The sequence below is a fragment of the Prionailurus viverrinus genome, chromosome D2 (assembly GCF_022837055.1).
Source record: "Prionailurus viverrinus isolate Anna chromosome D2, UM_Priviv_1.0, whole genome shotgun sequence".
Classification (NCBI taxonomy): Eukaryota; Metazoa; Chordata; class Mammalia; order Carnivora; family Felidae; genus Prionailurus; species Prionailurus viverrinus.
Window position 1 is genome coordinate 54,672,697 of NC_062571.1, and position 26,740 is coordinate 54,699,436.

General features: G+C 42.2%; 1 protein-coding gene across 11 annotated transcripts in view; it reads left to right on the plus strand.

Moving 5' to 3' along the window:
* Positions 1 to 26,740, plus strand: part of PLCE1 (phospholipase C epsilon 1) — a 335,693-nt gene that overhangs the window by 138,013 nt on the left and 170,940 nt on the right. For all 11 annotated transcript variants that reach the window (XR_007145212.1, XM_047824502.1, XM_047824504.1 and 8 more), the window contains exon 3: positions 5,509 to 5,797. Coding sequence is in view for 10 of the 11 variants with exons in the window: in XM_047824502.1 (XP_047680458.1) it covers positions 5,509 to 5,797 (289 nt within the window). In the remaining variant the exon portion in view is untranslated. The remainder of the gene's footprint in view (positions 1 to 5,508; positions 5,798 to 26,740) is intronic.

Genomic DNA, 26,740 nt, shown 5'->3' on the forward strand with positions numbered 1-26,740 from the left:
ATGTTGTGACATGTTGATTATATCTCAAAAAAAGATGCTAGCCCATACAGGGTGGTGGACTGTCTAGTTTTCAGCACCTTTATTATCACATTAATCAAGTGAAATAAAGTTTATGTGTTTTTTTACCCTGCAGTTTAAAACTATAAATCTCCATACAAAGGAAACAGTTGGTCACTTATTAGTCATAATTTGCCTGTTTTGCACAGTAGTTTAGGGAGACCGTGAAAGGAATTATCATGAATGAAAACAATAACAGCAATGTAAACATCCCTTAAACCTCTTGCAAATGACAGCAGTTTTTTGAATCCCACCGTTTTTGGACTTTGGTATGACCAAGTTTAGTGCAGTAGATAAAGCTGGACCACAGAGCTAGACAAGCCAGATTTTAGTCTTGGCTCAGCCTCTTAGGAACTTGGTAAAGTTGGCTGTGTTTCTCCACCTCTCTTGGCCTACTGTCTCTACCTGCAAAATAAATCAACCTCACAGGGTTATTATGTGAATTCAAATCTCATGCAAGTAAATACTTATCATTGTACCCCACACACCATCATTGTGTCAGTTAACTTTTGTAACAAAGCATCCCAAAAACTTAGTGAGTTTTCACAACAATTAATTTGGTGCATGTTTCAGTGAACTGTCTGGGTGTTCTCCTAGTCTCGATCAACTGGTCTCTGGTGGGCCCTGTCATGTATCTGTAATGGCATTTGGACTGGCAGGTGGATAATCTAGGATCTAGGATGACCTCACCATGTGTCTGGTTATTGGCAGGCTATCCACCAAGGTAACAAGAGTGAAGTTTCTCATCTTCCAGCAAGCTAGTTCTGGCTACTCCACATGGTGGCTATTGCAGAATTCCCAAAAGCAACAAGAGGAGTGCCTGGGTGGTTCAGTCAGTTAAGCGTCCGACTTCGGCTCAGGTCATGATCTCACGACTCGTGAGTTTGAGCCTCACGTTGGGCTCTGTGCTGACAGCTCCGAGCCTGGAGCCTGTTTCTGATTTTGTGTCTCCCTCTCTCTCTCTGCCCCTCCCCAACCTCAAAAATAAATAATAAACATTAAAAAAAATTTTTTTAAGTGGATGATCTGATGAGAGGTAATAGCCTGATTAATGTGGTGCCTGAACATTGCCGTATCCACCACCACTTCATCCACATTTCAGCATTTTTCCAACAAGCACCTTATTAAAGCTTATCCAGTATTGGTATGACTGGTATGTGTTAGTCCAGATCTTGGTAGAACCTGTTGATTCTTTTTTGTTTTTAGTGAATGGAGTGTTAGCAATGGTGATGGTAGCTCAGAGCTTTATTCTAGAAGTCTTCATCTTTATGTCTTCAAACACATTTGAGGACTTAGAAACAAGTGCTGATGACAATGCTGAATGATTACTTAGTACATACCTAATATTTATGTATGTTGAAGGTAAACTGCAACACCCCTTGAGTGCAGAGACCATGACTTTCTGTGTCCTTGGCAACTAGCACAGGAAGGAGCACACAGAGTACATGCTGGGGGAGCTCAGTATATGTTTATTATATATATCTATAGCCACGTTTATATCCCATTAAGGCAGGGATCACATACTCATATACTAATGGTGACCAGATATTGGCAAGATGGGATCACTAGAGAGTGATAGGGACTGGAGCCAACTGGAGAACTTGTGCCCCAGGTAACAAGGGAGGGTCTATCCATTTGACACCACATAGGAATGTTCAGTGTTACCAGATTGTTCCAGTTTTTAGGAGATGCTGTAACATCAACTTTCTTGATTTTATTTTTTTTTTAAGTTTACATGTTTGAGAACAGAGACAGCATGAATGGGGGAGGGGCAGAGAGAAAGGGAAAGAGAGAGAATCCCAAGCATGCTCTGCACTGTCAGTGCAGAGTCTGACACAGGGCTTGAACTCATGAAACCTGAGCCAAAACCAAAAGCCAGATGCTTAGCCAACTAACCCACCCAGGTGCCCCTAAGTTTATTTTTTTAGAGACTTACTTACTTAAGTAATCTCTGCACCCAACGTTGGGCTCGAACAAATGACCCTGAGATAGAGAGTTACATGCTCTACTTAGACTGAACGAGCCAGGCGCCCCGCTTCTCTGATTTTGAAACACTGTGTGTCAGATCAAACAGGTCCTTTGTCTGATCAGGTAAATCTGACCTATGGCTAGCCAATGTGTCACTCCCTACATTAGGCACTGATTGGCACCTCTCTGTTGCATCACAATTACTCTGAAGACCCAAGGAGGAAGGGGAGCCACAGAATAAGGCAGAGATGGAGCAGTGAGATGGTAAGAGAGGCAGGACTTCAGGAAAGATGGATGACTGTCTATTTCAGAGGTGAAGGAAATGAAAATGAGAACACTTGATTCGAGTAAATTATTTGGTACAACAGTCATTCCCTGGCTATATTCTTGGAAGGGAGGAGAGGAGGGGAGGGGAGGGGAGGGGAGGGGAGGGGAGGGGAGGGGAGGGGAGGGGAGGGGAGGAGAGGAGAAAAAAAAAAAAAAGGAAACCGAGGAAAAACAAAGCAAAGCAAAGCAGAGAAATCCATGGTCAAATAACATACATGAGAAACACTCCAAATACTCAGTTAAACAAAATAAAATAGATTTATTTACTCTGACCCTTTTCACTGTCTTTAATATTCTAATATGCAATGTAAATCTTCAAAAGGAGAAACATGTACTAAGTTTTTCAATGATCAAGGAGTCCTTATATCATACAGTCGCTCTAGATCTAATGATCTGAGGAAAACATTTAGGGAAACCTGGATGAGGGACTGAATGGGACACTGGGAATCTGAAGGAGTGGTGTGGAAACTGGGATGCACAAGGTAATGAGTGAAGACATAACGTGCCAGTGGAGCAGCTTGGCACATGAAGTAGGTAAACCCATTAGTAACCAAGAACTGTCAGCATATTAATCTTTATAAAATAAAACCTTCTTAGCATCATTCCTCTGATAAAAACAAATAAGCAAAAAATAAAAAGTGAAGGGTTCCCAACCTCTGATGGATTAAACCTCCTTGCTTAACATTCATGGCTCTCCTTTATCAGGCCAACTGACCTTTCTAATTTCCCAGTTATGCCCCACACTCACTCTCTTCTCTAAATACCCTGCTTTGCTCACCGTCTTTAAGGCATTTACTATTTCCAGCCTCTTCACCCTTGCTCACCGTGTGAGTTGACTCCCCCAGCTCCTCTGATTAGAACCGTGCCTGTTTTCCAAGGCACAGCTCAAATCTGCTTTCCCTTGGAAGGCTTCTTTAGCCATCAAAGCTCACAGTGGGTTCTTTTCTCTCAACTTCTAGAGCATTTAAATTTCTGAAGGACTTATTTGAGACATATCATGTTAGATATTGCCTGTATGATTTGGAGCTGAGAGAGGAAAAGCATGTCCGGAGCTCTGCATCTCTCAGCCCCAGTTTGCCCTCATAATACACTCAAATAAGGTTAGGATGATATTATCCAGCAGCACATAAGAACAAGGGTATAACCCCATACAAGTGAATTTCATAGACCATGTTCTGTTGTTATACAACCACCTGCTGTTCCTTGAGGATGGAAGAGTCCATTCTCTTCTTGCCCAATAGTAATGGGTGCCATTTGTAGACACTAGGGTGAGCACTTTACATGTAGTCTGGTGAATCCCAGAACATCCTAAAAAGGGGTGTTAGTATCCCCACTTTACACAAGAGGAAGCTTTCTCTAAACATTCAAGTCAGCTTGCTCATGCTTCTGAGCCTCTCTCTAGCTGGTCAAGGCAGAGCCAGCTGCACAACCCCACATCCCTGACCCCAAAGCCTGAGTTCTATCTGTCCCAGCACACCATCCCCATGGCTACACTGGCCACCAGAAATTTAATGACAGAGAATTAAAGCTAAAGAATTCATACTCTTCCTTCAAGTGCCAAATACATACCAGTAGGCTGCAGAAGGTAGATTAGAAATCTAGTTAGAGTCAGTGCAATTTGAACATCTGGGGGTGTTCTAGGTACATTCTAGGGTCTCTTAAGGACCTAGCACACCTCAGTGATTGTCCTGTCAAGTGCCAGTGGTCCTGGTTAAGGTGGGATTTGGAGTATGCAGCATCACAGGGGCACATTCACAGCCTGGAGGACATTCAAGGGACTTCCTTTCCCTGGGTACTTATTGATGTCACGAGAGGGCTTGACCTCCATTTTCATCCTACTGTGAGCTCTTTGCTTATCTGTCTGCCTTACTAGACTGTGAACTCTCTGAGGGGAAAAGCTATCTTATTTACCCAGACCTGACACATAACTGGTATATAAACACAAAATAACTATTTGTTGAATGAATGATCAGGCAAGGTGCCCAAGGTAGCATGATGGAGGCAGCACATTGTAGTCAACTTTTATTCCACCATCAGAAAACTAGATTAACTCACCCATGTGGTATTTCTTCCCTATTATTTATACACTACTCAGGAGTCTCAGGCTTCCCAGAGACCTTGACAAAACCTAAAACCTCCCTGTAATAATAATATCAAACCTCACAATTTTCAGGCCTCATCTTTTAAATTGGATTGTGCAATTTTTCAGCAAAGGAGGTATGTGTTACTTCTTGTACATGCCCCACATCTTTCAGCACGCTGCCTCCACAGAGCAGGATCTATATAAATGTTGAACAACTATATTGGAATTATGGTTGGAAGCTTGTCCTAATTGTGCAATCTCCTTGCGGTGCCCTGCTGGCTCAGTTGGTGGAGCATGTGACTCTTGATCCTGGGGTTGTGAGTTCGAGACCCACGTTGGGTATAGAAATTACTTAAAAATAAATCTTAAAAAAAAATTGTTCAATCTCCTTGAGATAAATTTTTGGTGAATTCAGGTAATAAAGGAGAGAGGAAATCAGGATAGTGACAGAGACAGAACAACAAGAGTGGGCAGGAACTGTCAATGCTTTGGAGGTGGGAGGTGAGAAAGGATGAAGAGGGAAAAGGATTCAAAGACTTTGGACCAAGATGATGGGTTGAAGGATTGTGCCTGAGAGAGAAATCTAGAACTTCTCCTTCTCCGTGACCATCTCATCCTCACTTCAGTTTGAGCATAGAGAAAAGATTCCTCATGAATGTCAGGTTGAAGTGCTCCTTAGAGGCAGACAAATCTGGGACAGTCATGCACACAGGAGAGTCCAAAAGGACTAAAAGGAAAGGTTTGACTTTTTCGCCCTGCAGAAGAGCTTTGCTCTGCTAAGGAAAGGAGGAGAAATTTGAGCTGAATATATTTTTGGTTGGAACAACTTGTAAGTGCTCTGTTTGATAGCATGGTTGTTTGAATGGCCGATTTCATAACTGCACATAGCTTTTCCAAATAAATGGTGTCTGTAGAATGTTCAGGTTAATGCATGAGTCCAGTGCTCAAGAGTGTTTGTGCTTAGAGCAACTGAGCCTTCTTTCTTAATAAGTCATCTTGGCATTTTGTCAACAAACTAATTTGCTTTTCTAAGAAACTAGATTAATACTTCCTGTACTCTGTGCTATTCACAGATCTACAATGCAGTGAGAAGGAGAGAAGAAATAGAAAATACAATTGGATCTCTTCTTCATTTCTTCACAAAGCTCCCAGCCTCCGAAACAGCCCATGAAAGGATTAGGGTTGGTCCGTGCTTAAAGCAATGTGTCCGAGATACCATATGTGAGTACCGTGCCACCCTCCAGAGGACGTCCATATCTCAGTACATCGCGGGTTCTCTGCTAGAAGCAACCACATCTTTAGGAGCAAGAAGTGGCCTACTCAGTACCTTTGGAGGATCCACCGGACGAATGATGCTAAAAGGTAAGGTCTGAAATTTCACTTTTCATCTTTGAGTACAGAAAGGAATCTAGGTTAACATGTGTGCATCTCCTGATGAATACTTGAGGTCACTTAGTGGCAATTTTAAATAAATAAAAGTTGCTGCTTTAATAAAGTATGAAAAGGTAGTCCTTTATCAAAATCCTTTCAGGTGTCAACATTCCAAACAATAAGCATTAAGATTTTGACATTTCATTTCCAAAAGAAATAAATGGTTACAAGGCTATCTTTGATATTAAAAAAAATTTTTTTTTGACATTTATTCATTTTTGAGAGTGAGAGAGACAGAGCATGAGCAGGGGAGGGGCAGAGAGAGAGGGAGACACAGAATCCGAAGCAGGCTCCAGGCTCTAAGCTGTCAGCACAGGGCCCGATGCGGGGCTCGAACTCACAAACCGCGAGATCATGACCTGAGCTGAAGTCGGCTGCTTAACCGACTGAGCCACCCAGGCGCCCCTGATTTTTTTTTTTTAATTACTCAGACACAGGGTTTCTCCTAGTGGTAGTCTATGACAGCTGTCAATTACTGTGATAAGACCAAACAAGTGTGGTCATGTGGTCACAGTGAAAACCAACATGGGTGTGAAACAGAGTGAAATACAGTTCTTCCTCCTACACAGAATCAATAGGTTCATGTTGACCAGAAAAGCTAAAGGCCATCTTCCAATGACTCCCATCTTAACAAACAGGATATTCGGGCATCCTGCTAAAAAATGAAAGCCAGTGGAAAATGGGGCCCCTCAGCACCAGAACTTCCCAGCTACTTCCCACGAGTAGGCAGACAGGCAGGTCAGAAATGGCAGTGCACCAAAGAACCTTGGAGATTTGTGCACTGCACAGCTGTCACAACCCACTTGGCAGCCTTCCCTGGCAGGAAGCTGCCAGCCAGACGGGGACCATGCAGAGCAACGTTCCACTGCCTAGGGCCTGCCAAGGGCTCCATCTGACATCCGGCCATTTCTCTCAAGGAGAGCAGCTAGTGTCCCTCTGCAGTAATCCGCAGACCTGTGGCTAGGAGGTCAGTGATCTTCCTCCTGGATCTTCAACCACTGTCCCGTCACACACACCCTGGGGAGTACACACCTGATAGGAGTACATACCTCCCTGTGTACCATGTGGGTACCATGTTGGTTTGTTTCCTGGAGTCATTTTTTAACTTTTGCAGCTTGGTTATACATAATGAATGAAGGAAAACGCAAGGTGTGTGCTTAGAAAAGCAAAGCATAAGGAAACCAAAGGGTTTCATATGTTTTTCATTTATTCAATCTGTGTTTTGAGCCTCTGCCAGGTGCTAAGTGCTGGGTAGGAAACAAAACATAGTTGTCTACCATCATGGAGCTAGAATAGTCTCTAGGTGGTAAACAGTTTCCCCTATGCACAATACTCAGGATTTCTCTACTCTGTTGTGGCTCCTAGTAACTGCCAAGCTTCCACTCTCCATCCATGCTCTTCCTGAGAAGTTGGGCTGAGATTGGCATGTGGAATTGTTGTTGCTTCAAGGCTTGTGACTCTATGTAAGGACCTCATCCTATGAGTTAATCAACCTGTGTTTGTCAGATACCCGATCTGTGCCCAGCAGAGTGTGTAGGTATATGGGAGTGCAGGTCAAAGTGCAGGTCAATTTACTTGCCTTCAGGTTCTTTATGATCCTAGTGAAGAGGCCAGATTTGTGTGCACCAAGTATTCAAAGAATAATATGATACTGCAGGGAGTTGAGTACTAAATAATGTGGGTGGCTCTAATCGTTCAAAGAGCGTAGAGAAGGAATTAATGTCCTTTGTGACAAATGGCTTTGCCCCAAACAAACAAAAGTCAACAAAAGCCACTTTCTTTCTTCTCCATTAATTGCAGAGGGACAAATCTCCAGGCTCCCTGACCAAGGCAGCTGCCTCCAGTCTTACACAGACCTTTGGGAAGGAAAAAGGAGGCTGCTAGTTAGCGTGTCTGGGGCCCTGGTAGTAACTTTATCTCAGTTGATATTTGTACTTCCCTTTTCAAATCAGAACCTCATGGATCCACATTCCCAGCTCAGAGATTCATTGGGTCATCAACTCATGTGTCATCTTTAAATTAGCAGTTTATACAAGAGTTGGGAGTTTCTTTAACTTTCTGTTTTGTAGCTCTTTAATGCTTTTTGATATCCCTCTGTAAGTGGCTTCTGCTGAACTATACAGTTAGCTGGCTGGCTTCTGCCCTGGGCTTACTTCTGTAGTTCTGACTTCTTCTCTTGGAAACCTTTTCAACTTCAGGGCCCTCTCCTGTAGACTCTTCAGAGTCTATACATGCCATAGTGAAACATAGGTTTCTTTAACATGCCGTGGAAGAAAATGCACCCAAAAAACCATATAGGCATTCAAAATCATAGAATGTTTATAGACTCTGTAGGTTCAGCATATTGACTAACTGGGTCTTAAAGTCTGATGGCCATATATTCCAGCGGGGGGGCTGGGGCACATCCTGGCTGTGGCTTGGTTGTCTGCTTCTTTTATTGTTCACTATATGTTCTGTGGCACTGAACGGGCCAACAGCTTTCAGTTCTGTATTGCTAATGAAGATCTCTGGGAAATATATAACACAGACTCAGTTCCCATTTTATGAATGACTTGTATTCCAAAAGTTCATTTCTCAGGAGCTATGTGGAACTTAGAATACTTTCCTAGAGAAACAGTATTAAACATTGTGATTGTGGTTGACTCTAGTCCTCAAAAACCTCTTTAACCCATAACACAATTGAAATCTATACACTTCCCATGGAATAAAGAGAAAAACACAATTATTGGAATACTGTGAATCAGCCTCCAAGGAGAAAGCAATACAAATGAGTTAAAAGACACTTCTTATTTAGGGAAAATAAGTTTAGTTAAGATGAGTAGAGTTAAAATGAAAGTATTATGAAGATTTTGAAAAGAACTTTGGGCCATTGTAGAGATTTCAGATGTTGGCATCTAGTTCTCTTGCTGTGGATAATTACATTTCAAAATTCATACCTATATAAAACAATCAGAAAGTTATTATCCCAGTACTTTCCCCTTCTCCCACCCCTGTTTTTCAAATGGAGGCTTATAAATGGAGTGGAGAAGGGAAGAGAGGCAGGGAAGTATTTAAACTTTTTTCCCAGAGGAAAAGGATAAGGAAGAAAATGACTTATTCCATGAAAAAGTCATGTTTGAAATAGGTTAAATAGAGTTTGGAAAGGTAGAGAAAAAGGAGGAAGGGAAAAGACAAATACTGTTTGATTCTATTTATATCAGACACTTAGAACAGTCAGCATCATAGAGACCAAAGGCTGATGGGGAACAAGGAATGGGGAGTCATTGTTAATGAGTATAGAGTTCCTATTTTATAAAATGAAGGGTTCTGCACAACAGTGTGAATGTGTTTAACACCACTGAACTATACACTTAGAAATGGTTAGAATGCTACATTTTATGTTATATGTATTTAAGCCTCCCCCTTACCCCCCACCCCAAAAAAAAAAGAATAAAAAAATGTTTAAAGAAGAAGATGTTAGGAAGGTCTTTGGTCCCAGGCCTATTAAGATGTTAGGCCGAGGTTGTGAAAGCTTTCACATGAACCTCCAGGAGGCACAAGTCAACTCATCTTCTGGAAGTGGTTATGATTACAAGATGAGGGTTGGAGGAGCCTGCAGTAGATAAGAATAGGAAGAGAAAATGTCCAACCAGTTTTCATTAGTCACAAGACATTCACAAGTCAGGAACTGGTGACTCAAGGGTTGATTGGCCAAAGTTGTGCAGTCTTGCACCTTTACCACAGCCTACAGGATTCTGCGAACTCTTCAGCACTTCATTGAGCTTACACACCTCTGATGGTACAAGTCGCTCTAGAAAGACAGCCAACAATCAGTACACAAACATTCTGCCGTCAGGACCACCAAGAATGGTCTGTCTACTAACTTGCAAGTTTGCCAAAAAACATGAAACATTTTCTGATATGAAGCATTGATTGGGAAGGGTGTGCCCTTGATTACAAAGGTGTGCTGTGTCACAATGGAAAAGGGAGAGTTTACACCATCTACTTCTAGCCTGAGTCCCTTTCTCCCCCTCCCATTAACCTTGCTAGAATCTCAAGATCAACTCCCAATAGCAGTGGCAGTCAAAAGAATTATTGATGTCAACAATCAGGAAGTTTTCTAAACACATTACCTGCTTTTGTTTCCTTTTTTTCTCCAGTGGACTATCTACTGAAAATTACAAAAGCAAGATAAAGTAAAAAAGGAGAGAAAAGAGTGACATCTCTGATATTAATGTAAAGCACTGACAGTAAAATTAGAAAAAAAAACATAAGGCAGCTAAGTGTTCTCAAATGTCCATATTGGACCAACCAATATTATAAATTTGGTACATTAAACTCAATATTTCCTTCTCAAATTATTGCTAAGTAAGTTTCTAAATTAAAGGATTAAGTATTTACATATAACCAGAACAAAGTTCAGTTATTCATATATAAATTATGTAGTAGAAAAGAAAAATCCACTGTTCACTTTTACCAGTTTGAGTGTATGTATGTAGATGTAAAGAATAACTAGGGGCACCTGGGTGCCTTAGTTAAGCGTCCAAGTTCGGTTCAGGTCATGATCTCACAGTTCATGAGTTTGAGCCCCGCGTTGGGCTCTGTGTTGAGAGAGAGTGCCCTACATATTTAATATTCTTATTGGAAGTAGGCAACATTTTGTTTCTGATAGAAATGTCTAATAAAATTTTGACTTATTTTCTTTCACCACAATAAGGATATTCTATTTATGTATTTTTCTAAAATTAGTACCTTCAAGGATAAAAACAAGAAGTCATAATAGGAATACACACACACATTTGAACTATGTGACTGTCCCTCATAAATAATTTAGTTTATAAAGGCTGTCTTAGTTGACTTCCTCATAATCAAAATAATTACCCTGTACATGACTCCCAAGCAGGGGAAGGCATATACATACTTCTAATTCCAAGATTTAAGTTTATACAAAGAAATCCTCTGACTTGTTAGTTTTGTGGCCTTGAAATTATTTTCTTGGTGGTTAAAAGTATGCTTTAATGTAATTTAGAGTATGTTTCTGTACAAGTTAATCAACGAGAAAGTACTCGTTCATTGCCCACTGTGGCCGAGTACTGTGTCATCTCTGGGAAGAATGCAAGAGATCACCTCTGAAGTCTTCAACTTGAACAATAATATTTCTCACTCCAGAGAAAATCTAATATTATGTTTTAGGTCTGTTGAGGTAGCTCGTACTACCCACCAAGAGATTCATAAAGTGCTGGGCTACTCAGTTGATGGTAGGGTCTATAGCTCATGGGGCCAGTAAGTTTGGTGGGCACAGAACAAACCCCTATGCCTTGGGTCCACAGTAGTCAGATGTCATCCAGGACTATGACTCTGTGCCTGAGTGTGACCCAGGAATGTGACTCCATGTCTAGCTGTGACCTAAAGATGCTCAGATGTGACTGAAGAGTATGACTGCACACCCAGGTGTAACTTCAGAGTAAATCACCAGATGTGACCCAAGCAGGTCACTCCATGGCCAGGTGTAAGTGAGGATTGTGACTCCTGCTTATAATCAGGGGATATTTCCAAAGTACCAGGGAAAGGTGAAGTCACCTACCTCAAATATTACTGGGGACATGATGTTTCTTTCTTTTAAAAAAATTTTTTTTAATATTTATTTATCTTTGAGAGAGAGAGAGAGAGAGAAAGACAGGGGAGCAAGTTGGGGATGGGCAGAGAGAGAGGAAGACAGAATGTGAAGCAGGCTCCAGGCTCTGAGCTGTTGGCACAGAGCCCAGTGCAGAGTTCAGTCTTGTAAACCATGAAATCATGACCTGAGCCAAAGTCGGACACTGAACCAACTGAGCCACCCAGGAGCCCCAACATGATGCTTCTTAAGTCAAAGCAATTATGCATATTTTGAAAAGGAAGAAGGGCCAAGCAGAGGAATTACATTTTTTTTCTTTAGTTTTTTCAAGATGACTGATATCTCTGAAATTTTAAACCCTTCCATTTGTAAAGAGAAAACTGGGTTTAGGGGCAGGGTAGAGTGGGGTAGAATCACAGTAATAAGTAATACTACTTGTTAACATTTTCTTAGTTCTCACTTGGTGCCAGGTATTGCTCTGAGTGCTTTGCCTGTGTGATTTCATTGAAAACCATTCAGTGGTCCAATGAAGGAGGTACTGTTTACTAATGAGGAAATTGAGGCCCAGAGACATTAAGAATCTTGCATGTGGGTACATAGGTCATCAGGAGTAGTGTGAGAACTCAAATCTAGGCAGCCAATTGAGTGCATACGTTATATAGGCCCTTCGTCTGCATTATTTCAATTAGTCCTTATTGTGGATTGACTTGCATCCCCCAAAAAAGATGTCCCGAAGTCCTAATCCCTAGTACCTATGAATGTGCCCTGATTTGGAAATCGGGTCTTTGCAGATATACTCAAGTGAAGATGAGATCATTTTCAGTGAGAGTGAGCCCCAAACCCAGTAACTGGATTTCCTTATTAGAAGAAGAGAAGAGGGGCGCCTGGGTGGCTCAGTCAGTTGGGCATCCAACTTCAGCTCAGGTCATGATCTTGCGGTTCTTGGATTCAAACCCCGCATTGGGCTCTGTGCTGACAGCTTGGAGCCTGAAACCTGCTTTGGATCCTGTGTCTCCCTCTCTCTTTCTGCCCTTCCCTGCTCGTGCTCTCTCTCTCTCTCTCTCTCTCAAAAATAAATAATATTAAAAATTAAAGAAGAAGAAGAAGAAGAAGAGAAGAGAAGAGACATAGAGACATAGAGACAGACCTACATTGGGGTGAATACCATGTGATGATGGAGGCAAAGGCTGGAGTGGTGCCACCACAAGCCAAGGGACATCAAAGACTTCCAGACCCTACTAGAATCTGGGAAGAAGCAAGGGAGGATTCTAACCAGAGTCTTACAGGAAGCATGGCCCTTCCAACACCTGGATTTTGGACATCTAGCCTGTAGACCAGGGACAAGAGACATTTCTGTTGTTATAAACCATCCCAGTGGTGGTAACTTCTTCTAGCAGCACTAGGAAACTAAGACAGTTCTTTTGACAATCCTGTGAGGAGGGAATTACTAGCAACAGGAAGTCTTCAGGGGGCTGTATTTCATGATAAAAAGCTTGGATTTTACCTTGTAAGTAAAGAAAGACACTGAAGGGTTCTGAGGAAGGGTGTGATTTGATCAGATCGGGTTTTTTAGAAAGACCCATCTGGCGTAAGTCTCCATGGAATCGAGTGGTGGGTGTGTTTACAGAATCAAGGAACATGTAGTCATTGCTATTTGATAATGCTTAATTGAATGAGATAATTTTAGAGCCAAAGAAAGAAAACACTAATTTTCACTGTATGTTGTACAAATATCAAACGCATACAAAGTGAAAATGCAAATACACTTAGGAAGTTTTTGAGCTGGCACAAAAGCCATTTTTAGTGTCTCAATAAGCCATTATCAGCACCAGGGCCCTGGAATGGTTGCAGGGCTATCTTTGGGGCCTCCCTTACTCCTGTCTGAACTCCTCTCCCCTCCTTCCCCTCTGGCAGTCCAGAGCCCCCCTAACTACACCAGCCCATCCACTCTTCACTCATGACCCCATAATAATATACTTTCCTGTTCTTTCTGTAGTGGATACCAGCACGGCTTTGTGAACAGAGTGTCTTGATGGGTTAGAATAGAGATCTGGAGTGTTGACTGATGAGGGAGACTCCCTCGGGAGGGCTGGGGACAGATGGAGGAGCTGATGGTAATTGGCAGAGGGAATGGGGCACACAGATGCAAAGGCACGAGACAGGAAGAGACACAATGTGTCCAGGGAACTGCTGGTCTACCAGGCTGTTCTGGCCGAAGCTTGGAAAGTACAGAGGCTAAGTAGGAAGGCATGGCGCTACGGCTAGGGGAGAAAATAGGTCTCCAGGGGGCTGTATTTAATAATAAAGAGTTTGGATTTCACCTTGCAAGTAGTCTGAGATGCTGAAGGGTACTAAGGAAGAGTGTGATTTGATCAAATTGAGTTTTTAGAAAGCTCCATTTGGCTATAATAAGGGGTGGGGCTGTACAAAGTGTCATCCTTAACCCTGGCCTAAGTATCCAAAGTATAGTCTCTTGGGCTTCACCCCCGAGCCTGCTGAATTAGTCTCTGATACCTCAGGTGAGTGTTCTTGGTGTGGAAGATGGATGGAGAGAAAGGACAATGAGAACTGGAGGCGTTTAGGAGGATATTGCTAAGGCACTGTTCCTGGTAGGGTGTTGTTGGCACATTTAGCAACTGGTAGAAATTACAAAAAGGCTGCCCTCCCCACTCTCCACAGGGTGATGCAGCCTCATACCCATGCATATCAATTAGTGCACAGCATGCCGGCTGGCTGGATTTCAGACCTCTTTTCCACTCAGGTAAGCATCTTTGTGCACTGCGCAAACTGTTCACTGTACCAGAAGTACAGTGGTTATAAGCAGGAGTCGCAATCCTCAGTTACACCTGGCTACGGAATGACCTGCTTGGGTCACATCTAGTGATTTACTCTGAGGTTGCACCTGGGTGTGGAGTCACACTCCTCAGTCACATCTGAGTGTGTTTAGGTCACACCTCTGAATCCTGGGGAAGCCACAGAGAGGTGTATATAAGGGGTAGAATTAATACAATGTGGGGATTGAATGGATATAGTATGGATAAAGGGAGCTGAGCCTAAGATGACCATTAATTTTATCTTTAAAAAAAATCATTTCTGAGGAACCTGGGTGGTTCGGTCGGTTGAGCATCCTACTTGGCACAGTCATTCATGATTTTACGGTCATGAGATAGAGCCCAGAATCAGGCTCCATGCTGTGCATGGAACCTGATTGGGATTCTCTTTCTCCCTCTTTCTGTGCCCTTTCCTCACTCACACTCTCTCTGTCTCTCAAAATAAATGAATAAATAAATAAATAAATAAATAAATAAATAAATAAATAAATATCATCTCCAATCTTCCCATTTGTTATTAATGGTTAAAAATTAATAGGATTGTTGGATTATATGCCTACTCCTGCTTCATTCCCTACTATCATTTCAAGTAATCAGGAAGTCAAGGGTCAATTAAATACTAATTATTGAATTATTGAATGTACGAACACCTTTAAAATAAGTACCAAAATAAAGTACTAACACCTCTAAAATAAGAAACTAATAAATTCTTTTTTTATTATTTAAAAAAATTTTTTTAATGTTTATTCATTTTCGAAAGACAGAGAGAGACAGAGCACAAACAGGGGTGGGGTGGAGAGAGAGGGGGACACAGAATCCGAAGCAGGCTCCAGGCTCTGAGCTGTCAGCATAGAGCCCGATGCGGGGCTCGAACTCACAAACCGCGAGATCATGACCTGAGCCGAAGTCAGATACTCAACCAACTGAGCCACCCAGGCGCCCCTAATAAATTCTTTATGATTAAAAAAAGTTCTCATCGTTGAATTCAGAAAGGTGATTGGTGAGGACAGCAACCTGTGACAGTCACTTGTGGTTTCCATATGTGAGCTGGTCTTGAAAATGTCAAGTCATAGTTACAGAATCTCAGAATGGTCTATGTTCCAGAAATTCATTTGCGAGATAGTTATTTGAAACTCTATATCCACAGACAAAACAGCAATTGAATTCTAAGCCTTCCCCAAAATACTTACTTGACACAAATAAAACTGAACTCCTGAATATTTTAAATGAAAAAGTTCTAAAAGATGATTTTCCTATGTCAGTAATTAAATGTTCCCCAAAACCATACTGGAATAATAAATTGTTGTACTTATCCTGAAAGAGGCTAGTTTAATTAGAGAATGGTAAAGAACAGATGAATAACCCTGAGGGAGTTAAGAAATACATTTAAATAGAAGCATAAAGTGAGAAGTTTAAGAATAGTTTTTAAAGCTGAGGCAGTTACCAACAGGAAAAAAACTAAAAATATATAGCTTGCAATAATTGGGAAAATGGGCCCAATTCTTCATCTTTAATTGAGGTGATTGAATATATTCTTCTTTCAGGGGAAGAGAATATATAAAGACATTGGGGACGTAACCCTTTTATGGTGTAAGGACATAACTGCCAAAGAATAGATACAGGAATGAGCAAAAATGATTACCTCCAAGAGATGGCCCTTTACTTGCCGTTTTCTACTCATCTATACTGTTCGAATGTTAATTTCCATGAGTACATACTATGTGTATCGTGCTTTAAAAGAGGCTTTCGGAGCCTGTGTGAAGATTCTGCTGGATTCAAACCCCTCATCTCCAATACCATTGTTATCAGTTGCCGCACTGAAGACCATTGGGGTTATATTCAGATGAGAAAATAGAGAAGGGGGGGACCAGAGGTTTTGTTGAAGGAGGGTGGGGAGAGGACCTCGGAGTGAGTAAGACCAATATAATTTCAGGCTCTTTGTCCTGATAGAACTGTCAACCTCTAAGTTGCTTCACAGTTAAAAGAAATTCAGTCAACACTGTGTTATCTTTAATAGGTGACTTTTCTTCTCAAGGCTTCAGTGTCTGCATCTGCAAAATGGAATTAAGAACACAACTTTATAGAGTTGTTTTGAGGATTAAATGAGATATGTAAAGAACTTAGCATAGTATCTGGCACATAATATGTGCTCAATAAATGTAATGACAATGATGGTGATGCTGAGGATGATGATAGTGGTAATGATTGCTGCCACCTTAAAATACCAACCTTCCACTGTTCTTAATTCAATGCTCTGCTTTTAACTCAGTCACAGATGCACACAGAAAGAAAGACACCCTCCAGGTTTCCATGGCTGTGGACCCAGAGCAGTAACATTTTAAGGGATACTTGAAAGGAGGTATCTACAAGCTGGGGGCCACCCCTATATAAAATCTTTAGTTAGGTTTTTCTTAGGACCCATGCATCAGGCCATTTATTCATTCATGTATTTATTTAACAAATATTTATTGAGTATCTACTGTGTTCGAAGCACTGTGCCAAGTCCTGAGGATAAAACAGTGAATAAGATACAGCCTTAACTTTGAAGGAGCTCACTTGCTACTGGAGGAGATGGACAGAGAAACATGCAGTTTTCAGTACAAATGTTATAGTTGATAAGCACAGGCTCTAGTGGCTCAGAGGGAAGTCCCTATGCCATCTTGAGTGAAGTCTGGGCTTCCTAAAACCATTTAAGAGCCTGGAGAAATGTGAACCTTATTTCACCAAGGAAAACAAGTGCTCACCTGTATTACGTAGCTTTTGCTGTTTCTACTTCATTCTTTGTTGATATCATCTCTCTCCCCTCCAGAGTGGAAAAGATTTATTCCTGGGATTAAGAGCCGTGTCTAAAATCTATGATTGATACAAAATTTAGTGTTCAAGTTCAAGTTGGTACATTTTAGTGAAGATGCATACAATTAAATAAGACTTTTCAGTAAATGTAACTAATCCTTTTTAGTGTTTTTGGATTGTTTATTCTCCTGAAGACAAAAACTCATTTTATTTATTTATTTTTTTTAATTTTTTTTTTCAACTTTTTTTTATTTATTTTTGGGACAGAGAGAGACAGAGCATGAACGGGGGAGGGGCAGAGAGAGAGGGAGACACAGAATCGGAAACTGGCTCCAGGCTCTGAGCCATCAGCCCAGAGCCTGACGCAGGGCTCGAACTCCCGGACCGCGAGATCGTGACCTGGCTGAAGTCGGACGCTTAACCGACTGCGCCACCCAGGTGCCCCAAGACAAAAACTCATTTTAAATGAACGATGAAAATTCTTGTCCATGGGAACAGTCATAGGACATAATGGAATATGCTTATAATCTGTTTCTAATAACATGTGGGTCGGTAGTAAGTATTTAAGAGGAAAAAAAGGAGACTATCTCAAGATAGTCTGAGTCATTATTTAAACTTCTGTTGGAATTGAGTCTAAAAAACAAGAAATCATAAAGAAATTGGTAATACAGTTAAAGTAGGAAGAGGGTATTTTAAGAGTATTTTGTTTTCAGTGAACTGAATTCTAACAGGAGATATTTTACCATCTTCAAGAAAGTCAAATACTTTGCTCACTAGAGGTACATATTTGGTACTTAAAGTCTTTTAACTCTGTATTTGATCATGACCACAAATTTTTAGTAATATGATTCCTATAGTATTAATCCACAAGTGATTCTATTAAGGTCTGAACAGATGTATGCTTCAGCCCCTCTGAGGCTCTCCCTGTGAATGTTACAGTCTCCAGAAATACACTTGGTAGCAGTGGTGGGTATTTTACCTAGGTATATTCAGAATTGCATTTTTGCGTTAATAAGCAGAATCATCTAAAATCCATTTCAAACAGACATTTCTGTGGATTATGAAGAACACAGAAGGGAACTGAGAGTACACAAAGTTCAACAGATCTTGGCAACTCACAAGAGCTGGACTTACAAACTACCAAATTTAGAACCAGACTTTTAACTGGGGTGATCAGCTATTAGGACCAAAGTCAGCATGTGATCCCAAGCCTGGTTGATTCCCAAATTCAAGTTCTTAAACGCTAGGAAACCATTCAGGTTCTCTCCCACTCAGGTCTCTCCCACTCAGTGTCTCTCTCTCTCTCTCTCTCTCTCTCTCTCTCTCTCTCTCAGGATGTGTGTGTGTGTGTGTGTGTGTGTGTGTGTGTGTGTGTGTACATATGTGTCTAAGTACAGCATGGAACCCCTGATTTGCACGCAGGTCCATCTGACTACAAAACTGATCATTTTACTGCATACCTGTTACATCCTTGTCCTAGAGACATCTGAGGACTTCAGGGATATCTCAAGCATTCGAAGGTGTGAGCACCTATAAGGGTAGATGGGGATGTTCCCATCTATAGCTGATGTGTCATGGCACAGAATCAACAAAATGGGAGAAGAGACTCCTATTAGCTAATGAGCCAAGCAGATAAGTTCCTCTCTACCAAAATAGCCACCCAGCACCCAGCACACAGAAGGGGCCCAGAAAATATTTGTTGAGTGAATGAATGAACAAACGAATACACAACTCTAAGCTAATATACAGGTACCTGTACTAAAACCAGGAAAGAACATTTGAAGCCATCTCATTGAATCCTCTGAGCATCACCAACACGAAAAGTTAATTCACCACGAATGACTCTTTTTCATGCATCATTTACCAAAATCATTTGGGCTGGTCCCAGCCCTGCTTAGTGTGTGACTTAAGGTAGGTGGCAGAAGGCAGAGTCCTGCCCAGTTGGGAGGTATTAACTGGTCCACAGGGAGGTGGACAGCCATGAAATGATTTCTTACTGATCTGTTTCTGTAATTCCCCAGGTGCCCTCATACCCCTAGGCCAGTTGGCACATGGTCCTGAGGGTCTGATCTCTGCAAAGTGGGCTTGCAGTGTGTTGAGAAAAGAGAAGAGGGGAAGAAGGAAGGAGGTCACCCCAACCTCAGCATTAGCCCTACTTTGGAGGGTCTGGGGTCTCTTTCCTGAGCATAGAGATGAGGACACTTTCACTGTCCAGTCCTCAAACCAGGAGAGAAGTCCTCATTTCCTCTATATCTTTGGAGGAAGACCCTCTTCTCTATGGTTATCATACACCAGAACAGCAAGAAGAGGCCACTGGTGGTGAAAATTTATTTACTTTATAAATATTTATTAAATACCTATACTGCCAGGTACCAAGAGTAGAGCAGACATTGCCCCTACCCACATGGAGCTTAAAGACCAATAGGAAATCAAGTATTTACAAAAACAAATGACAAATTATAACCTGATATATGCTACAAGGCATGGCTTGTGTGAGACCCTCTTAAAGGGGATTTGACCTGATCTGAGAAGGCCTTGCTGAGGCAATGATGTTTCAGCTTACAGCTAAAGGTTCAACAGATAAAAATTAAGAGAAGAAGGGTTTGAAGCACGTTCTAGACAGAAGTAATTGTATGTACAAAGGCCCAGTGGCAGAAGGGAATATAGCAGGTTTGAGGTTTGAAAGGAAAGTGGTTTGGAGAAGTCAGAACAGTAAAGGCTAACAGTTATTGGGTGCTCACTGTGGGCAAGATGTTTTGTGACAAGTGTTTTTAAAGTATCATCTAATTTAAAACTGACATCTTAACATATGAAGAAACTAAGGCTTTGAGAAGGAAAATAAATTGCCAGATAATACTGGCTCTTGTTTAGGGCCCTTGTCTTTATCCCTAGAAGCAGTGGGAAGCCATCAGAGGGTTTTAAGCAGAAGTGAACACAAGAGTGTTTCAAAAGGACAATTCTATAATTCTGATAAAAATAAACCAGAGAAGCCCCCACCTGCACTGCCTCTTCTTTTGTACCCTAAAACGTGTAAAATCATCATGGCTATTGAATCTGAAAATACATGACTATTCTGAAAAAGAGACCCAGACAGTATCAGCTAATGTGCTAATGTGGTTGTTGTGATGAGGTGGGAAAAGAGGGAATGGCCTAGTAGCCCAGCTCTCTCTACTTTCCAGCACTTGTATTCCAGCAAGTTTAGAAGAGGGCCTTGTGTGACCTAGAGAGGGAGGTTGAAGACAGTGCCCCTCGAGGCACAGAGACTTCATGCTCCTCGCCCCATGCCAAGCTCACTGAGTACTAGGACTTGAAGTCCTGTCTTACTTATACCAGGGACGCAAAACCTCCCTCATGGGCCAAATCCAAGCCACGTGTGTTTTTCTTTGACAGCTGCAGTATTTTAAAAATTGGGAAACTTTGCATTAAAATGTAGAGTGTTGGCTTCTCTGGCAGTCCTGGGCCACCACTTGCTTTTGGCCCTGTGCGCTGGCCCCTGACCCCCCCCCCCCCCCCCCCCGCCAGACAAGACACACCAGCTCCATACTCCTCCCTGGCTACACCTGGCATCTGCCTGGCCCTGCAGCCATCTACATTCCAGATTCCTGGATTATATTCTGAGATTTCCAGTCTTGGGTTTAAGAGGCTGGGATGGAAATTTGGACAAAGAGGAGAAGGGCTATAAACACAGACAGATTGTCTTTGAACCAGTTTCTGGTTGGGGGTCTTCCTGGGAGATACAGAAGTTGTTCCTCGAAGGAAAAGCACATGATGTGAAGTGTCAGGGTCAGAATTAGTGCAGTGCCTGGGAAACAATGAGGAAATGATTCTCAGCAATAGTCTAGTGGGTGGATAAGAGAGATAAGGTTAATTTGGTAGGTGTGGTTACAATTCAGGTGAAAACCTGGACCTGAAAGATTAGAAAGAGCCATCACAGGCTCTTAGCAGGCTGAATATTAGGAAGGTCAGACCAAGAGAAGCCTGTTGGGGTTGAGAGCCTGGAGGCAGAGCCTCTGTCTGTTAGGAAAGAGAGTGGCAATTACAAACCTGAATGATTATTCCCAGATTAGGAATGGTGGACTCAAAATAAAGAGCCAGAAGCCAGTGCGAGCCCATGGAGTTTTCATTGGCACATGGCAGTGGTTACAGGAAAAAGACTAGTCTTGAAAAGTTAGCCTCACCAGGAGAAAAATGAAATGTAATAAAAATTACAGTTGGTTAAGAATGGAGGCATTTTTACTACAACACAGCACCACTGTGAAAATCTCCAAGCTCATGCCAATGGGTAGATGCTGCTAACCTTTTCCAGGAGTCAGGGCATTTGAGTGCTCTTGGCGTATTGGCCCAGCCTTTCAGGCTGGGAGCAGGGCCTCCTCCGGCTTCCATAAAGCACAGATCTTGCCCAAATGTGGAAAACCTTTAGGGACATGAAAACCATTAGGGATCCGTAGCCCTGATTTGAACCAAGCAGAATAAACAAACCCCTGCCCAAATTGGAACTTGCTGGACGCCTTTCAGAGTTATCCAAGGGGAAAGGCTGGAGGCCTCAAGGGTCTCCAAATGGGATTATGTCTTGTTTCAGCTGCTCTGCGCCAGTCTGATGAGACCACGTGCACTTTGGTCTTTGTCCTTTTTTGAAGTATCTGAACACCTCGGTTGTAAATCCACAAATGGATTGTGTTCCAAACCTATAACATACACAATATTTCTTCCCCTGCGAATGGGATTTTAAAGCCCAAGTTAGATCTTCTGGAAGTGTGTTACATATTCAGGAACTGGGTTGGAAAAGGTCCAGAGAGCATTCACATTTTCCATACACAGGGTCTTGTTAAGTTCCCAACCTCGATTTCTATTTTCAATATCCTTTGTCACTGTTTCCAGCAAAATACTTTAGTTAGTTTTCTAATGCATAGCACCGTGTAACTTTGCATCTTGCTCCCCATAACTGTTAAGTGGCATACTTTCTTTCTTGATCCCATTAAAAAAAAAAAAAAACTGGAGAGGCAAATTCATAGATAATTATGAAGGTTCATTCATTCATTAAGTACTCAACTCAGTGCCTACTGGGGGCTAGACACTGTAAGGCAGTTTGGAGACTAAGAAAGAGGAGGGAATTGAAGAAGAACAAATAATTCCCCTAACTCCCTGATACGTGTGATCCACTAAACATGGAGATGAACAGAAAGATAGGAAACCAAGAAACAGAGCAACTAAGAACCAATCCCTACATGGTCACAGATTTAGGTGCCAGAGAAGCATGATTTGAACTAACCTTGAGCTAAACTCGAGCTCTTACCCTGTCTCTAGTCTACCTCTAGGAAATACATTGTACTGAAGCACAATGTGGAAAACGTTTACTGAGTGCTGGCCATGGCTTTGTTCTATCTAGGGATAAAAACAATGAAAAAAGGCAGTGTTCTTAATTCCTAGGAGTTGATTTAGTTGACAGATTGACATGTGAACATGTGGTTACGTTGTACCATGATACATATGAGGCTAAGATTAGTGTGCACTTTGGTGACAGACAGACCTAAATCCCAGATCTGCCATGTACAAGCTGGGTGACCCAGGGTAGATTACTTAACTCCTCTGTTCGTAAGTTTTATCATCTTGCTTGTAAAATGGGGACAATGCAGATACTTGCCTCAGAGAATTAGAATGGTATGAAATAGATGAATCTAATGAACATAAGGTGATTAGCACACTCTCAAAAATAAAACAAACAGACAAAAAAAGATGGAGCAAAGAAGGCATTCTAGAAATACTGAGAACAAAGTCTTCGAGGCAGCATGGTTCTCAGGAGGGGACTAGGAAGGGGTTGGGTTTGGCAGGAGTGGAGAGAGGGAACATGGAGAAGACTGTGGGAAATGGAGCTGTGAAGGGCGCCTGGTCCGGAGGCTTGTCTGGAGCAGTGGGTGGGCCCTGGGTCAAGGCAGACCTCAGGAAGACAGGGCTGTCCACAACAGCTCTTCCTGACTCTTGCTTTCAGAGCTCATTTCTCCCATCCACACCCACTCCTCCCCATGATTCCAAGCCGCATCAGCCACAGACAGTGCCTCACCTGCCTGGAAGGTCTCTCTGGTCTTCCTAGCTAGCTCAGTGGAATAATGCACAGGTAAATCTCTTTTTCTCCTTCCCTAGCTCAGGCATAAGAAAGTTGGAACTTTTAATGCAAACTCTTCCTTTCAAAAGGAAAAGAGAAAGGATGGAAGGAAGGAAGGAGAAAAGGATGGATGAAAGGTAAGGAAGGGAAATTGATACAGGAGGGGGGAGGGGAGGGATACAGATGTACTGAAATAGCTGTGTTGGGCAAAGCACAGACTTACTACCTCATTTATCAAAACTGGGTCACAGATCAGCCTTGCCAATAGATTCCACTTGTAGGACTTCCTGTTCTTCTTCCCATCCCTTCCTTTTGCTTCTTCCCTGAATGTCTAGACTTGGAGAGATTATACTGGCTGTCTGAGGAAGAATCTGTAGACATGGCTGCCACTTCCCTCCCAGAACCTTCTGACCTCTCCACAGGGGGCCCCAGGTCTTGGATCCCTTTGACCTTGGGCTGTGTCATACTCCTTTGTGCTTATCAATCTCTCCATCTGCTTATTCAATGATAGTTACCCAGCACCCGTCTGTGGGTGTTCTGCCAGTTGCTGGAGACAGCAACATAAGGTGGAAGAGGCCCAAACAACAGTGCTATGGACTCTGAAAACAGCATTGGGAAAGGACCCAGGGCTATCCAGGGCACCTGGGTAGCACAAATATAGTATTCAAAGGTGACTGCTTAGTGTTTACTCGGATATAAATTTCGGTGATTTTGTTTTTCAAAAAAGTCGTTCTTGTATCTTTATCACTTTGAACCTAAAACCAAAAAGCCTGCATTGCCTTAAAAATAGTTATTAAGATTAATCTTTTCTGTACTCATGACAAATTAATGAGAAACCGTGTACTTAGGAAGTGACCTATATATAATAAAATAACTTTGATTTAGTCTTCTTTGTTGGAAATGGATTTTTGAAGTGCAGTTTCAAAGCACCACTGTAGGGGACCTCAGATCTGATTATTCAGTCTCTCCAAGCCTTAGTTTTCTGTAACCACAGTGAAAATAATAAGCTTGTCTTATAAATCAAAAGAATGCAGAGACATTTGATTTGTTGACTGTAAACCATTATACAAATATAAGCTGCCTTTGTTACTGTTATTAATAATATAATGGGAGTGTCTGGGTGGCTCAGTTGGTTCAGCATCCCAGGTGAACTCAGGTTATGATCTCACGGTTCGTGAGTTCGGGCCCTGTGTCCAGCTCTGTGCGGACAGCTCAGAGTCTGGGGCCTACTTGGGATTCTGTGTCTCCCTCTCTGCCCCTCCCCCACTCGCTCTCTGTCTCTCTGTCTGTCTCTCTCAAAAACAAACATTAAAAAAATTAAAAGAAAAAGAGGTTAGAGTGGGAGAGAGCCAAAGCATAAGAGACTGTTAAAAACTGAGAACAAACTGAGGGTTGATGGGGGGTGGGAGGGAGGGGAGGGTGGGTGATGGGTTTTGAGGAGGGCACCTTTTGGGATGAGCACTGGGTGTTGTATGGAAACCAATTTGACAATAAATTTCATATATTGAAAAAAAATTAAAAGAAAAATAATTGTAATGATGAGTGATAACTGTGGCTGTTGGTGAGATTTGTGAAGTCAGGGAGCTCATCCTCTGCTATGTCCAGATGCCTCTGTATCAGTTGCTTCTAATGAAACTCCTTCTGAGCCAAGCTTCTCAGACTGTAATGAGTTTATCGGTCTCCTGGGAAACCTGTTGAAATGAGGATTTGGATTTACTAGGTCTGGGTGGAGTGAGATTCTGAATGTTCAGGAGGCTCCCTAAAATGCAGTTGCTGCTAGTCAAGGCTCTCATATTGAGTAGCAAGACTCTACATTAACTGTGAAAGCAAGCCTCCTCAGGGGACCTTCTGTGTCTCATGGCTTCTGTGTCTCCCACCTTTGCCTGAGGAGAGCCTACTCACCTTCTGAGGGCCAAGAGCTTCTTTGCCAGGTCCACAGCTGGTCCTGGAGCAGGAAAGCTACCTGCTGCATAGAGCAAAGACCCCCTTCTCCAGCAGCACCCTTTGCTTGCTGCCACATGTGGGAGGCAGGGTTTGCTTTATGTTCACTTGGATGTTCAGTCCACTCTGTCTCGATGTCTACTCCTCAGCTCTGAAGACATCTTCAAAGTGGTCAGTTCACCCACTCCACTTGAACCAGTCTTTGAACCCTGGGGCACTGATCTGAACCAGTCAAGTTCACAGAAAACTAACTGGGAGCCCCAAAAGCATCTTCCCAATTTCTGAGAGCTACATGCAGCTCAACCAATTCAAGTAATACAAACAACAGGAATAATGATAACTACCATTTATTGAATCAGGAACTGCATGTCATAAACTGTCGTAAGTGCTTTACCAACACCAACCCCCTTGCAACTGCATGTGGTCCCAGAACCAGCAGAAGTCTTAGGCCCACCCGAGACCTCATGAATCAGAGTCTGCATTATTTTAAACAAGAGAATCCTCGGGTAAAAACATGGGTTCAGGTCCTAGCTATGCCACCCACTCATCCCGCAACCTCAATCACTTCTCCCCTCCTTTCCATCCTCAGTCCCTTGGTCTCATTCAGTTTCAATGTCAACTTAAAAAGACCCCCAAATACTCTCCATTGATAAGGATGTTGGGAGTTCTCCCTGGTGCTCAGGATTAGCGGAAACAACTGTAGGACTCACTCAGAGTGGCCAGAGGGGAGGTCTGGTTTATGATTATTCCTTCAAAGACAGCAGAGGCTAGCCAGTGGGTCCCTTTTGGTGAAGAAATTACAGAGTAATTAGATATGATCCACCAGCTGCTAGAGAATATAATCTCTTTGTATTACTTATGTTTATATGTGTAACTGTAGACAGAAAGGAAGTCACCCTGAAAGAAAGAACAGACCAGTGAGTAATTGGGTCTGTGACAGAGTGAAGGAGCCACATGTCTTATGTATGTTTATGACCTGTGCTTATAAACTCTCATGTGCTTATAAACAAGTAAATACTAACACACTCCTGGTGCATATGACAACCTGCTCAGATTCCAGGTGGACACATGCAGGTCTTCCATTAACAGCCTAGCCACTATGCTGAGTGTTTTATGTACATCTTAAGAAATTCTGAAAACAACCTAGTGAGGTAGGATCATGATCTTCGTTTCAAAGAGGAAAGAACTGAGACTTAGTGGTTATAAGTTGGTGCCCCTATAAATTTCACCTGTTTAGGAAATTGAGAAGGGGGAAGAGAAGGGGTGGCTTTACTCTCAGTTGTTCTGAACCATTCCCTTCTGTCCCCAAGTGTGTGTGCCCCACTCTACAAACCCAAGCCTTTGTGGTTAGGCTAAGTGGGTGCCCCTGTTTTAGACATTTAGGGGAACTCCTTGTGATCCCACGCACTTCCAACCTCAGAGTTTTGCCAAAATATTCATTCCATGTGTGATATTTTACTTGTGAAGAGTTTAGGAAAATTGGTTTTCCTCAAGTTCTCTTATCTTTGATGATGTTTACACCCTTTCTTAGCTAGGAGTTCACAGGAAGCTGAGCAGATAGCCTGGTTTGCTCTGAAAGATTGATTACAGGGTTAAGCAACTAGAGAGTGGGGCGC